The following is a 15,278-nucleotide window of genomic DNA, read 5'->3' as shown; positions in this document are numbered from 1 at the left end:
TTACTGACAAAACAAAAACAGTAACTTAGTTTCAGTCTCTTTTTCAGTCGCAGACACACTCTCTCTGTCTCTCTCTCTGCCCAGTACCGGTGGTGGGGGCACGGCGCATCCCACGCAGCCACCGAGAGCCGGGATGGTGTCGGGAGCGTCCCAGGTAGGAGGAGAGATGGACAAAGGGGGCTCCCCGCTCACCGTAGCCATCTGGCACGGAGAGGTGGCAACGCAGCGTCTCCGGCAGAGAACCCGGCTCCTGGAGTTGGGCTGGTTCGAGATGAACGAGAGCAGCTTCAGGCGCCTTCCCCCCCTGACCCCCACCGACCAAAGAGACACCGAGAGACAACAGAGCCGACAGGCAGAGACACAGCGAGCCCCACCCCGGGCAATTCTTTTGTCATGGACAGTAGGAGCTGGGTGCAGCCCAACGATAATGGGAAGAAATGCCACAGGAGAAAAAGTAGGGGAACAAAGCCCCCAACCCCGAAAACCAGGGCATCACCAGAAAACAACGTGAGAAGGGCAAAATCAGCATGTTTTCTGACAGAAAATGAGTAATAATAATAATCAGAACTTCCGGAGAAATTTAGGAGCGTCACTGTCATGTGATAAATACAGGCCCTGCCCATCCTTCCAGCCCAGGTGAAAACAGGAGGGAGAACTACAGGAAAAGCAGAGTCTCTTATTTGGGTGTATTTCCTAAAGACTCTTCTGCATTGGATGCTCTTTGTGTTCTCCTAAAAAGTGGATTGCTGCTAAACTATCCCGGGCCCAATTTTATCAGCCACAGCCAGGACCGGGTGAGCTACAGCTGCAGAGCCAGGGAGATGCAGGACGTCGGCACACCAAAGGTAAGAGCAGGGGAAGCGGGGTTTTTCTGCTTATCTGTATTTCAGTGCTGCTCCCCTTCACAGCTGTGATTGTGCCAAGGTCAGTTCCATTTGCAGAAGAGAAAAAGGAGGAAAGCTGTTCTTCCAGGTCTGCATCAAGCAGTTTTAAAAGAGCCAATAGTCCCCTCACCTGCAGCTGTGGCAGCCTCCCTCCTACCTTCTGAGGGGCCAGAGGCACCCCACAAACCAAAAAGGATCTGCACTCACCCCCACTGCTAGAGCAGACATATTCATGGTCCATCTTTGGGCAAACAAACGCCAGGATCTTTTTAAATTTACACTTCACGGAAACACAGCAAAACAATGTATACAAAGGCAAGTAGATACAAACTCAGTTACAAATACAATCCATGACCATACTGTTGCAGGCCAATTTAGGTACAGAGCGATACATGGAAATGCAGCAGCAAATGCAAATACAGAAAAATACAGGGGAATGCAAGCTAAATATATATTAATGCAATATAATTGTTTTTCTATTTCTTAAGTATTGATTATGGTTTGTTTTATTTATACAAGAAAACCAAAATAGAAGCAGAACACAGAAAACAGAAGACTCGTCCACTATGCTCAACTCTTTCCGCTCACACACAAACTCACCCTCGCTCTCATCTAGACCACTCCATTACACTACAGCCATTGGTGCTCCTTGGGAACCAGCAAGCCCGCAGAAAAGGGTTTCCGCTTTAGGGCAGAAATTCAAAAAGTCAAGAATACTCACAAGAGGGTAAATCATCTTTGTGGCATAATACATGTCCCGATTAATTTACATTCTGTACCACCCAAGTTTCTTCATACAGTGTAATTCCAAATTCCTGTATCGCCATGCAGCTGCTCATCATCCTTTGACCCATTAAGAACTGATGCCACTGCAGTTGCCAGTTGGTGACTTACATACTCAACACTGGTATTTCCAGCTGTAAAATTTAGTTATTCAATAAGACATCAGTTATTTTGGACTTAAAACACCAAAACATTTTTGTCACAGAAGTCATGAAATAATTTTGAAATAAGTAATCTAGAGTAAGCACAGTGCTAACCTACAGTGCTAATCTGCAATAATTAAAAGAACTGCTGCAATAGTGAAAGAACTACCAAACAGGCAGAAGTACTGTGCAAATCACATTGTTAATAGTTTAAACGTGCAGACAACATGTTCTTCAGTATTTTTATATGAGTTTTTTTCCTAGAAAAGTTTCTCAAAGCAAAAAGAAAAATTTAAATGTGTCACTAATTTTAAGCTGATTTAATTAGCTAAAAGGTTCTTTGTTTTGTTGAAGTGCTAATTCAGAACATACAATCTGTAAAAGAAAAGATAGATGTATTTAGGTATATACATGTATTCCCAGATATTAAATTCTCCTTTGACAAGTAGTTCATGTAATAAAGGGTATGATGCTCTGGAAGGAGTGAAGAAAAACAAACAAAACAACAACCAACCAAACAAACAGAAAACCAAACTACAAACCCCTCCAAAAAAATAAAATAACGACTTGTCTGGAGTTATTCAGATAATATATGCCCCTTCACAGCCAGCACTAGTCCCTACTAAAAACTGCATGTGATACGGTACTTACCTAACAGCAATCAAAGAGAGGGAAGAAAGAAACAGGTAACTTCGAAAAGGGGGGAAAAAAAAACAATCCAAAAAAACAAACTGAGAGAGAACTTCAACTGGTATGAAAGAAATCAGGCCTTGTGGTTAAAATATAGAAAGTGGAGTTACTTTAAAGACACATTTGTGCTATTAATGATGTAATATCAATTTCCTTTTAAAGTGGCACCTTAAGGACTGGACACAAACTTCAGTTACAACAGGAGTCAAAATTTTTCTATAAAGCTAGAAGTCATCAACAGATTTTTTTGAGAACAAAGTAAATCCTTGTGCACAGGAATCAAAACTGAAGTACTTATTAAAAATTTTGTCTATTGAATTTTACCTCCATATATGCCAGATTATTTGACTGTTGCTGTAATTGAAAACAGCACTGAGGTATTCACATTCTGAACAGACAACAGTGGAAAAGAATGATACCAAAAAAACTCACCAGAATTTCCTCTGTATGCAATACCATGCTGACCTAATAAAACTCTAAGTTTTTTTATTTCTTCAGAAAGTTGCTTGTATTCCTAAGAAAGAAAATACATTAAAAATCGTTCTCCCACTTTTCAAATACATATCTAAATAGGGAGCTTTTAGGAAAAAAATGACTCTGTGCACAGCTGTTATACCTTTTGGCTTTAAAGATCCTAAAATGCTTGTTGCAGGAACACAGAGCAAATTTTAGAGAAAGATGTATGTCTGTGTTGTGAAAAGAGGAGGCAGCTTTTTTCAAGCCCAAGAGTAAACATCAGGAATGCTTTCTGCAACTATTTCAAATCTGTTTTGTAACTAGCATTCTATCATAGAATAAATCTTAATTTTGCTTTAGGACTACCCTTACTTTATAATTATCATAATTATGCAGTCTGGAAATTTGTCAGCTCTTCAACTCTTGACTTCATGTTCTTGCTCTCAGCAGTTTCTGTTAACTGAGACAGGGATTGCTTAGTTGAGACTCAAACCCTATACCTGAACTCTTAGAGAAGCCTGTATTTTTTGTTGTGTTTTGGTGTTCACATGAATAAAGACAGAACAAAGGAGTAAGTATTTAAGATTCCGTGGCTACCAAACCAGCCAATTTATGTCAATTAAGCTATGATGGAGCCAGAAAAAAAAGAAATAGGAATTATCACATACTGTGTTGTTAAGGAGTGGGGGGAAAAAAAAATCACGTGACTGTTCCAGCTCCTATGAGATCGAAATGATGATCTTTATATTATATTCAGCTTAGCCATGGTTTTAGTTGGTTATATTGCTGAGGTTGGTTACACACGTATCTTCACCAGTAATTCCTTCCTGTCTCCAGACTGATACTCCCCAGAAAGCGTACCTAAAAGGTGTTCACAACCCAAGTGCATACACTAATTCCTTCATAACCCCCATCCTCTTACTGGGCATTATTTTCGCTGGTTTGTTTTTAACTTAAAGGCTATAATAAAGATAACTATCCAGGCTGTTACATATTGAAACCAGAAGAGAAAACCCCATGAAGAGATTCCAAGGACGTTCACATAATGCTCTCCCACTGATATTGTCATACAGTAAAAAGGTGGCAATTTCACATTGTAAATATTATGCTCTATACCTTACTGCACTTTTCCACTGTTTCAAATTCCAGAGTTATTTTCTTACTCTGTTTTTCAACTTCATTTTCTTCTGTTGCTTTTAGAAGTCCTGCTTCCTCAAAAATCTCTTTCAGAATTTTTTTGTAGCCCTAAAAAAGAAAGTTTCCAAAAGGTGATAGATCAATCTATTCAACTCTCATCTCTGCTTGTAATTTACACTGGCCATTCCAAATCCTCAAGCCTCATTACCAGTTCATACAGTAGTTACAGAACATGAAAATTACTATTTGCCAACTGCAGAATAAATGCATCTACTCCAAAAAAAGAACCTACAGAAGCCAGGCTTGGCTATTTGACAGAAATTGTTTTTTTATCGAATAGAGTTGGAAAAAATTAATGAACCTGGTCAGTTATTAGTTCATCATACAGCAGCTGCTCTGCTTCATCCCACTTCCTTTGCAGTGCTTCAGTCAGAGCTGGATAAACTGAAAAATGAAGCCAAACCATATAAAAACGAAGAGCACTGTCCTGCATTAGTTAATTCCTCCTCTAATATCATGCAATAACTCAATGTTTCTACCCAGTACACAGTCTCTACTGCTTTCAAGAGCTGGGCTTACACTTAAACTGCGTTTCACATGTTTAAAATTTCTGGAGAGTGACCAGAAATTTTTCTTATTTTCAGATACAAGGCCTCATATTCCTTTGATCAACATAATTCTAATTGAGCTTTTTTTGCAATGTAAGTAAATGGGCAGATACTAGATCCTACAGTCTAAGAAAAGAAAAAAAAAATCATTCACTGGGTCTACACTAGCAATGACAATTTATTTGAGAAAAACCTATGTGTTACAATGACTGGGATTTGAACACTTGATATTGCATGTAAACATTTAATACTAATCTATATTAAGGTACTAACTCAACCTAAAAATGGATGCTCTGAAGATAGTGGAATATGCCACTGTTACACAAAGTATATTTTAAATCTTACCTAAAAGTGAGTGGGGATGGCACACGAGAGGAGTCTCAAATGTCAGAGAGTAAACACAAGTACTTGGCTCAGACACATAAGCCAATTTATTGCTCTTTCCACAAACAAGATGAACCTAAATATCAGTAAAAACAAAGATGAGAAAAAAAGTCTACATGAAGCCACACCATCGCTGATGATCAATTTGCTCCGTTCCAGTGCCAGCAGACACATTTCTGTATGTACTGTTTTGTCATATCATAGCAAGCACATTGTCCATTTAGTTTATCAAATGTGAAAATTGTTTTCTCTAATGAGAAATTTTTCTCCCCACCAACCATTATTCCTTGGACTATTAAGCACCATGTTTCCAGCAAGAATGAGAGTAAAAAGCATGATGAATAGAACACCCTTTAGAATCTCATCTAACTCAAGCACTATTTTCTTATATTTTATTTCTGGCCAATCTGCTAATTTAAGACACATCTGCAGAGAACTGTTTTCATCTTTACATTTGCAGAACAGTATTTCCTGTCTTCAAAATGAAATGCCAGTGAAATATTCCAGTCACAGTATCAAAGGTCATACAAGAACATGAATTCTTTCTGCAGCTTCTATGGGAAATAAAGATGTTAAGCGGGCACCTCCATTACAGTATAACATTTTCACCTTGGCCAGGATATGACAGACAAGTTGGCAGTTAATTGCAAGAGATTCAACAAGGCCAAGTGCTGGGTACTGCACTCGGGTCATAACAACCCCATGCACTGTTCCAGGCTTGGGCAGGAGTAGCTAGAAAGCTGCCAGGTGGAAAAAGGCCTGGGGATGCTGGTTTGACAGGTGCTGTTCATCAGGCTTGTGCTCCAGACCCTTCCACAGTTCCAGTGCCCTTCCCCAGACACACTCCATTACCTCCAAGTCTTTCCTGAAATGCCCCTAGTACTTGTTCTAACACCATGGCTTAGCTTCTCAGCATGCTATAAGTAACCAATGGAAAACATACGTAAATGTCTTCAAAATTTTATCATGATTCTAGCTTTCCTCCTCTAGTCATTCACATAGTTCCTGCAAGAATTCATCTTTGTTTTATCTCACAGCTTAGATGATCACTTCTTCAGGGTAGGAATGTTTCAGTTTGTAATCTCACAAGAGTATGTAAAGTCATGCTGTCTGAATTAGCATAGTCTAAGTTACTATACCTTTGTCTGTCTGCTCTTAGTTTCACAGGAGTCTCCTTCTCTCATCCACATTCCAACAAATGTGTTGTTATCAATTTCCCATTCATGCCAGATTCTGAAAAAAGAGGACGCTATTTTGTTTTAAGTTACTGGACAGAAAAAGATGAACCATCAGGAAGAAAACCAAGAATACCTTTAAACCATATTCAATTTAAGTGTATATACTTCATTTTTGTTGTCTTAGTATTTATATTTCCTACAGCCAACACCTTGGAAGTAGTTGAGTTCGTTATCCAGGTTGCTATATACGACACGTGTTTTGTATAGCGTGTTTTGAGAGCAGAGTTGTGGATCAAATTTCAGTTTACAAACCATTTGCACTTAGAAATCTGTGTTTAAGTCCAGATTGATTCCACAAAAAATTCCGTAAGGCTAAGTACCCAGTGCAACTCAGTTCGATTGTACGACTTTTAGTGCTGGTGAGAGCACCTACAAAAACTACTCTACTTCTGCTAGTCCTGAAGCAAATGATACCCTCAGCAAGGTGATGTACCAGTTTACTCACATACTGGTTTACCATTTTGCACACAGGAAAAAAAGAGACCATAAACAAAATATCTAGAAAAGGAAGGGTGTGGTTTATACTCAGATTTATTTTGAGTATTATGATTTGGTGTGATTATAATCCGGGGTCTTTAAATACTTCAGGATACATTTTTTTTGGGTCTACACTGAGCGTTTCATAACTTTTATGTTTAACAACCATTAGGCACAAAGCAACCTTTTCATTTTGTAATTTTTGTATTTTCACTCATACTGCAAATAGTTAATGGACATGAAATCTGTGTTAATATAAGCTGTAGTTATTGAGTTTCTCACACGAACACATCACACTTGCAGTTGGCATTGGTTATTAGTCAGTCTCCAGCTAAAATAGGTAGTCGGTATTTATCAACAAAAAAAAATGTGAATTTTTCAAGAAAGGGTATTTTTATATCTAACACCTCGAGAACTAACATGACCTAAGCTGACCAATGGAAGAACCCTAATTTTAAAACTGCCTCCTTTTTGCAATCTATGAAGTGGCCTGCTGACAACATAGCTAAAACATAAAAGGTCTAAATGCCTCACCCTAAAATCCCACTATAGGCATTCCAACGAAAAGTCTGCTCATGCTGAGTAACATTATGGAAAGGACAGAACTCATACTTGTACCTTAAAAGGAGAGAAAAGAAGCAGAAAACAAGAAATGTTTCAGACTGGAATAAAAAACTAGTTAATTCCTGGTAAGTATATAAACAAAGATCCAAATCCATTACTCACGTGGATTCCACAAAACTGAAACACTTGCCAGCAAGCCCAAAGAGATGTGCAGGGCCTAAAAACATCACAACATGACATAAAGGAAAAATAACGTTTTGGTTAAATTTAAGCAAGCCACTGCAGTGATGAAAGCGTGAGGAGTACGTGACAAATTTAGTTTTCTGCTGTACATACGGAAATTTTTATCTTCCATGTGAATTGCTTTATGCTCTCTCTAGCACTATACTCGTTTGCATCACGGTCTTTAACATTTTTCATTCTCATTACCCAGTGAAATAGATACGCCTCTTTCGAAAACAAAAATGAGAAACCTGTGCAAAAATAAACATTTGGAGGCCAGGTCCATAATAGGAACCATCAGTGCAGATCCTGCCAAAATCTAACATTGAAATCACTGAAAGTCTTGCTTGGTAGCTGTCTGTCTCCAAATTCATTCAAACTCTGCAAGTTTGTACCAGTAAAGCCTGTTTGATCAAAACGTTGACAATGCTGCACATTTAAGTTTCACTGAGATTCTCAAACTGCATATTCTTTTTTGCTGTTTGCCTTCATGGTCTGATCCAGTTAGTATTCAACAAGATAAACCTTTTGCTGTCGGACAGGTCAGTAGTTGAAATTTTACTCTTGTAGTATTGACTACGAGGCTTGCTGTCAAAGGAATCCAAGACAGGTAACTTGTCATTAAAAAGAGGGTGAAAAGTTATGAACTACATGCCAGAGGAGTACTTCAGTATCTCTTGTGTAAAGAAATTTTCCTCAGAATTACTAAATATTTATGAGGAAAGAAGAAAAGAGATTACAAAGCATATAAAAGAAAACCCCATACTGAATTCTGACTCCCCACTGTTAGGATTGCATGGGTACTTTTTCCAACTATCTAGACAAGCAATCCTACAAACAAAGGTCAGACTACCAGAATCATGCCCTCCAGAATGCTTTAACCACTGGCATATAGGCCGCTTCTCTTTCCCGAGTGTTTTTCTAACTGTATAATCTTGTATTTCATTCTGGTGATAGGCCTGGCCAAAGGGTTTGCTCCTCTACTACTTGACATCTGTGCCCCAGTGATTAGGATGCTCTCGCCGCAGATGAAAAAAAATAAACGTGCATGTCCATAAGGAATGTATTAAACTCATGTCTCCCTTCCCAGAGCAGATACTGTAGAAGAGAAATTACCAGAACCATTAGCCCAACTGTTTTATAGAAGAAAAGAACAAGTGCGGTTTCCATGCTAAAGAAATAATTCTGCAAGGCAGGGCTCCATGCCCTAGGTTCGTGTTCTATATATACAGTCCTAATTTTTGGCTACATGTAAGATCCCACAACAAATAAAGAAGGATTTATGGCATCTTATTTTCCTGCTACTTTTGGCATCTTCCCATTCAGCATTCTATCACTAATCCCATTTCTAAGTCTATCGCAGTTCACATGCAGTACATGCAGAATTATACACTTGAGTTTATAAAACAAAACAAAACATTAAGCATAATCACATTCAATGTCATCATACCAAAATGCCTTTCTTGAATCTGAACAAGGTTTAAGTCTGTGCCTAAGATAAGCAGAAAGACAAGAGTCACTCCCTTTGGCTAAGTCTTTGCCTTCAGTGACTATCAGTTCTCCTCTTATAGATGGCCTAGAATTTTTTTACATTCCTGTTTATTTTGCTTGACTGGTGTATTTATGTTGCAACACCTAGGCTGTGGGTGAAACAGAGCCCCTCTGACTGGTTCCAGGACTACTCTCAGGGCTTGTTTTTAAAATATTTTTGGGTATTAAGTACTACCAGATGATGGGATGACTTTTATATGATAATCTCAGTGACATCGAAGATTGTGTGGGTCAAAAGGATCTGTGACAAGCTAGAAAAACACAGAATAAAACACATGCATAGTCCTGTCACAAAAACAGTATTAACAGCACTGGGACCCGGAACCACCAGTGAAGTAAATGTAGGTTTTAATCCTTCAGGAACATAATGAAATACATTTGCCCGTGCTTATTTTCCATGATGCCTATAAAATCACAGGCAAAATTCGGTTTTGTGTGCATGAAGTCGAAAGACTATTTGCACTGCAAACAGCTGTTTACTGCTAAATGACAAAAGCTGTTAAAAACAAACAAACAAACAACAAAAAGCGGCTACATATACCTGATACTGCAGACGGGGACACCTTTGGCTGCAGCCTATTTGTTTGAGGCAAGAATGGGTTATTCAACCTTTCAAAAGAAGGAAAGTTAAACGTTAAAGGCTGAGTTATGCATCTGGCCGTGCATACACCCTCCCCTACCTGTCTGGCTCAACACCGACGTCCGCTGCCCGCGGGCCAACAGCGAGGTCTGCGGCAGAGGCCCGGCCCGGCGCCTCATCCCCGGGGGAAGAAACGGGTTGGAGCGGGCACTCCAGCAGACAGACCCGAACCCGCCGAGTGCGGGTGGATCGCGGGACGACACGGCGAGCAGGCGGCCACCTACCCGAACGTATTCGGCTCCTCCACGATCTTCATCTTCCCCGCCGAGGCGAAGAGACCTGCTAGGAGAGATCAGTTGGGCGCGGGGGACACACCAAGCCGCCGGGGCGCCCGCTCGCGCCGCGGCCCCCGCACCCACCCAGCGCCGAGGCCAGGGCCGCCAGCACCAGCGCGGCCGCCATCGCCTTTTCCGCCACAAGCGGAAGTGCGCAACGTCGCGGGGCGGTGTCTCCGCCCAGCGCGACCATGGAGCGCGGCCGGCGCGGCGGCCGGCGCGGGACTCGGAGCCTCGAGACCTTTGCGGCGGAAGCGGAGGCCGCGCTGAGAGGTGCGTGAGGCGTCGCGGGATAGGGCAGGCGGGTCCTGTCGAGCTGCACACTGTACTTGATGTGCACTTGCTGTTTTCAGCTTGCCTGGAGGGCGAGAGGGCCGCGGATGGGGGCGCTCGGGAGGCCAAGTTCCCCTGCCCCCTTGCCATGTGGGAGCTCGGACACTGCGATCCCAAAAAATGCACCGGGAGAAAACTAGCCCGGAAAGGCCTGCTGCGAACCCTGCGCCTCCGCCAGAGATTCCCGGGCGTCGTCCTGAGTCCGCTGGCCACGGAGTACGTCTCTCCCGCTGACAGGTGCGGCCCCGATGCCTGTGGGCAGAACGCGGGCGGCGAGCGAAGTGGGGGAGGCGCAGACTGTGAGGGAGAGCGGTTCAAATACCGTCCTGATGCTGTATTAGGGAGAGCATTTTAACCACTGATTCATGGCCGAAACTCATACGGAGTAAAATTGACCTTATTACATTACACTGATGCATAAACATGAGAAACAGCCGTTTTATCAAATCGGCTTGACATTTTTACATAATTAGTATCAGATGAGAAAAAGCATCTGTAGATCCCAATGAAAAATCAAGGTGCACGTCTTGTAGGTTAATTTCTTCAGAGCACAGCCCTGTAGTTACTGTGTCTTTTATCATTCCGTACTTATTTAAGTTCTTCGATTAGACAACACAGTGTATAACCAGAAAGCTTTTTGTGGAACATGAGAATTTTCTTCTAATGGGCCTGCAGAGTTTTTATAAAGATACACTTACTCAGAGAAAAGATTTGTCTCTAGAAGCAGAGAGAACCTAGCAGAGAACCTAAATTGGAACTTTGGTGCAGTTTCAGGTGTGAACATTACTATTAACCGCACTTCTCTGTCACACTGCTTTTAAGCCTAGAATTGTTCGCATTTCATTTTGAAACCTACGGATAAAAATTTTTTTGGCATTTGTATGTTTGGAGGAAAACCATGCTAATGTTCTTTCTCATTGCACCTCTATTATAGGTTATTGGAAAGCATATGGGTTTTGATTGACAAAAGCAGGGGCCGTATGCAAGTTTGTTGCCAATATAAAGCAGCAGTTGGAATTCTCACTTCATCAGGAAAAGGGTGACAATTTTTTTAATACAGTGATGTTTCTTTTTTTCAGGCGTGTCGTTGCTCAGAGTGGAATTGCAGTCATAGATTGCTCATGGGCCAAATTAGAAGAAACTCCCTTTAAGAGAATGAGGGGGAGTCATCTGCGGTTGCTGCCTTACTTGGTGGCTGCAAATCCTGTAAACTATGGTCGGCCGTGCAAGCTGTCCTGCGTGGAAGCTTTTGCTGCAGCGTTTTGCATTGTTGGTAGGCTCAAGTTGTTGTTGAGTTGGGAGGCTCATACTTCGTGAAGTATGTTGCTAGCAATTCCTACATCCTTAATAAATGAGAAGTGATGGTCTGTGACAAAAATGAACTGTAATGCTGTGGCACGGGTCATCACTTTTGACTTTGGGATGAGATTGTCTAGCTTTCTTCCGAGTGTGTGTTATCAGTGGCACTGAGCTGTCTGTGGAGTATTCCTGTCAGCTACTAAACAGGACACAAACTGATAATCCTCATTTTGTCTGGATGCTGCATAACGCTAGAAAAACTGTTTAAAAAAAAGAGAGAAGACAGAACACAAATTCTTAGGCACCTTTATCTTAATGAGAGGTAGCAGCTGGCTGTTAATAGGGCGAGGTTTGGGTAAGAACAAAAGAAATTGCCCCCTCTTGTGATGTTTTGCAGACTCATCACAGAAGTCTGGTAAGAGAAGTGCTCTACCATACTGCAGACAAATCCTATCTTCTGAAAATACTGTATGTACAATTGGTCTTGTACTGAAGGGCTGTGGGACCTGGAGTTTGAATCATTCATTACCCGCACAAAATATTTTTATGTGACACTTGCCAAAAGGCTTCTATGAACTATTCTTGGATTCATTTCCATGTTTCCAGTTAAACTGAAATTTGAAAATATTTGTAGTCTTTCCAAAAGTTTTAATCCCCAAACACTGAAAGAAACACTGGCAAGCATCTTTCTATTGGATTGACATGTATGCGTATACGGAACTAGAAACATGTCAGCTGAGTGAAATCTCACACTAAAGAAAACTGATAAATTATTTTCTGTTTTAGGATTCCCAGATCTAGCCACCATTCTTCTAAGGAAATTTAAATGGGGTAAGGCATTTATCGACCTGAACAAAAATCTCTTGGAAAAATACGCAGCCTGTCATTGCCAGGATGACGTGCTAAGCATTGAGAAAGACTTTTTAGCCTGTGTCCAAGAAAAAAAAGATGAAGAAGTAGGTAAGAGAAAAACCACAGAAACACTACGCCTGCCCTTTTTCTAACTAGTTTCTTCACAGTCTTTTCCTTATATCTCATAAAAATACTAGCAAGGTGGAAGATAAGTGCTTTGCTGATATGTGTCTTTCTGTCTTCATACTGTGCTAAGTGTGCCTGTTTGCTCATTTTTTTTCAACTAAAATAGGTGAAAATTACTAAATTTAATGCATAGAGTAGTGTATTCACAGCTGAAGTGTGAAGCAGTTACCCTTATTCAGCTAACCAAATTGGAAAACTTAAGAGAAAAAAGAAAATATGATGCTTCCTTGTTTTATATACAGATGTTAAAAGCAGAGTAGGAGTAAAGAGACTAGTAACTGGGAAGGAACTGAGAAATAGAGGCATACAAGTATAGTACAGACAGCAAGTTAGTTATGCATAAACCTAAGAAGGACCTTTCATATACATATTTATATAGTCCTCCATTGAGCTGTTTAAAATCAGACCTATAAATATAATTAAAATAATTTATAATTAGTACAAATAATTTATTCCCAAACTCTTCCAGTAATTTATTGGAATCCCAGTATTTCAGGCTGTATTCATAGGTGAGTGCCTGATCTCATTCAAGACAGTACAAAGAAAGGCAAATAATCAAGGCATGTGAAAAGAGATTATCCTAATTAACATTTTCCTTTCATGGTGATTAAGCCCTGTAAAATAGGCCAGGGGCTCATACTGTAAGAAGATGGTTAACAGCCTTCAGTTGCTCTAAACTTTGATCTCATTGCCATGATACTGAATTAAACCATCCTCTTGGTGGAAGCCTAACTAGTTAGATCAAACTGAAGACAGCTCTTAAGGGGCAACATGGCTATACCACTTAAAGCACACTTCCACCTCAATCCTATGTATTTTCTGGTTGAACTGCAGAACCAAGGCTTTCGCGCCTTGTTTGACTTTTCTGAGGCAACAGTTCTGCCCAGCTACTTCTACCAAAGTAAGCTCAGTCCCACCCTTACTCAGCAAGAGCTAAGCCTGGACAGCTGTAATTTACTTCTCAGTGAACATCAGCTAACTAGAGAGCCCTTTTAGAACTTAATCCATGTTTTCTTACCCTAAGCCTTAGAAACCTACTTCTACAATCTGACTACCTCTAAAGAGTTACTGAACCCCTTGCAGGGGGTGAGGGAAAAGAGTGAAAAGCCTTTACTGGGCAGGCAGGACTTGGGTTATTGTCTCATCTCCCCTGGTTTCTCATCAAAACAATTATGGTAAACTTATGAGAGATGCGAACTAGATTTTCTGTCTTTCCCCTCCCTGGCATTCATCTATGAAAATGAAGGCAGACCATTAAGAAAATGCTTTTTTCATCTTCTGCAGTTTTTCCTTCTTTTTCCAGATCCATTTGATGTTGACTTAGAAAAAGAATTTTCTAATCCCAACAGGCCAGTCAATTCCTCAGGGTAATGAAATTTAATTTAAATACTGGTTTTACTTACTGTAAGTTATTCCGCTTTTATAATCTTGAAAAATGTTTCCAGTCTAGCACAAAGGATGGAAGACTCTGAGGAGGACAGTGTGAGCAGTCCAGATGATGGCACTGAAAGCAGTGAAAGCATTGATGAGAGCAGTCCAGAAGACATAAAAATGCCCAATAATCCCAAAGAGTTGTAACATCTTATATAAAGACATTTTCTTGTGAATACTTGAGTGTGTCTTACTGACCTTGTAACTTGGTGCTTAACAAACCTTAGTCGCTATGTAAGGTTTTGGGTCTTTTTATTACAAGGGCTCTAGGTATTTAATTTTTAGGTAAGTATAGAATGTTGAATTATTTTGTAAGGAGGTTGAAGCTTAGTTACAAGTTAACCAACTCTGTTCTAACCAACGTATCTGGAAAGTTGTTTATAAGGGATTATTTTAAACTAGTACATCAGGTAAACTTCTGGTCTGTATTTCAACAGGAAAACATGACTAAGGTATTGCCCTGTTCATGGTACCTATCACATAGATAGTGTCTGCAAGTCTTTGCAGGCTTGAACCTGCCCTATGTAGTTCAACTACTTCATCTATTTGGAATAAACTGAGCTAAGCTTGAAAACAAAAAACGCTTGGAATTGCTTTAACATCTCAGTATGTCTTTTCAGGAACTGTAATTGCTCATTTTATTTACTCTGATACAGTCCCAAGCAACAACACAGTGTTTTGGCACTTCATCTTCAGAACTGTACTGTGAAATTTCAGATCACAGGTTCATCAGTGCTGTCTCTGTATTTTCATTACTCAAAGTGGCACTGTACCAAGTCAGAAATACACAGTGCCTGGCCCTTAAAACTTTGTGAGATACATAGCAGCAGTAGTATCTTAGGTCACTTTTCCCTATGCCTGCCAGTTTGTTACAGTGAAAATGAGCTGTTAGCAGTTGTTTTCTATATATATTTTAATAGAATACTCTCTGGAGCTTCAGGCACCCAAGTAAAACCTAAACTTTAGCAATCCTTCAGTTGAACTGGACAGATGAAGGACAATTTGTAGACTCACCTTTACAAATCAAAGTTCTTCACATCACAGGACTTCTTGTCCCTCTCCTACTAGAGGGATTAAATACTAGCGCTACTGGAGCTAGAGCTGGGAGTAGCAGCAGCAGTTTGA

General features: G+C 40.4%; 2 protein-coding genes across 3 annotated transcripts; one reads left to right on the top strand and one right to left on the bottom strand.

The window, feature by feature from the left end:
* Positions 1-511: 511 nt before the first annotated feature.
* On the bottom strand, positions 512-10,260 carry GNPTG (N-acetylglucosamine-1-phosphate transferase subunit gamma). Of its 2 annotated transcripts, none has more exons than XM_033074422.2 (11): positions 10,137-10,260; positions 10,002-10,056; positions 9,679-9,746; positions 7,527-7,581; positions 7,335-7,418; positions 6,225-6,318; positions 5,047-5,161; positions 4,455-4,537; positions 4,073-4,201; positions 2,933-3,014; positions 512-1,801 (listed from the first exon to the last, which is right to left on the bottom strand). In XM_033074422.2, the coding sequence occupies exons 1-11, from the start codon at positions 10,243-10,245 to the stop codon at positions 1,677-1,679; spliced, it is 999 nt and encodes a 332-aa protein (XP_032930313.1). In that variant the 5' UTR covers positions 10,246-10,260; the 3' UTR covers positions 512-1,676. The 2 variants fall into 2 exon arrangements, with proteins under 2 accessions (XP_032930313.1, XP_032930312.1); XM_033074421.2 differs by having other exon boundaries at positions 10,002-10,059; positions 10,137-10,194.
* Positions 10,242-14,734, top strand: TSR3 (TSR3 ribosome maturation factor). Its single transcript, XM_033074425.2, has 6 exons — positions 10,242-10,325; positions 10,406-10,622; positions 11,465-11,658; positions 12,471-12,644; positions 14,026-14,089; positions 14,168-14,734. The coding sequence occupies exons 1-6, from the start codon at positions 10,244-10,246 to the stop codon at positions 14,298-14,300; spliced, it is 864 nt and encodes a 287-aa protein (XP_032930316.1). The 5' UTR covers positions 10,242-10,243; the 3' UTR covers positions 14,301-14,734.
* The last annotated feature ends 544 nt before the right edge of the window (positions 14,735-15,278 follow it).

The sequence above is a fragment of the Catharus ustulatus genome, chromosome 16 (genome assembly GCF_009819885.2).
Source record: "Catharus ustulatus isolate bCatUst1 chromosome 16, bCatUst1.pri.v2, whole genome shotgun sequence".
Lineage (NCBI taxonomy): Eukaryota > Metazoa > Chordata > Aves > Passeriformes > Turdidae > Catharus > Catharus ustulatus.
Note: the sequence above shows the minus strand (reverse complement) of the source record. Positions and strands in the feature narration are given on the sequence as shown.

Excerpts from the sequence above, each read along its gene's own strand:
- TSR3 (XM_033074425.2), top strand. The coding sequence starts at position 10,244 with ATGGAGCGCGGCCGGCGCGGCGGCCGGCGCGGGACTCGGAGCCTCGAG. Across the intron at positions 10,326-10,405 it reads AGCGGAGGCCGCGCTGAGAG|CTTGCCTGGAGGGCGAGAGG; the intron begins GTGCGTGAGGCG and ends TGCTGTTTTCAG. Across the intron at positions 10,623-11,464 it reads TACGTCTCTCCCGCTGACAG|GCGTGTCGTTGCTCAGAGTG; the intron begins GTGCGGCCCCGA and ends TCTTTTTTTCAG.
- GNPTG (XM_033074422.2), bottom strand. The coding sequence starts at position 10,245 with ATGGTCGCGCTGGGCGGAGACACCGCCCCGCGACGTTGCGCACTTCCG. Across the intron at positions 10,057-10,136 it reads GGCCCTGGCCTCGGCGCTGG|GTCTCTTCGCCTCGGCGGGG; the intron begins GTGGGTGCGGGG and ends CTCTCCTAGCAG. Across the intron at positions 4,538-5,046 it reads CCATCCCCACTCACTTTTAG|TTTATCCAGCTCTGACTGAA; the intron begins GTAAGATTTAAA and ends TTCATTTTTCAG.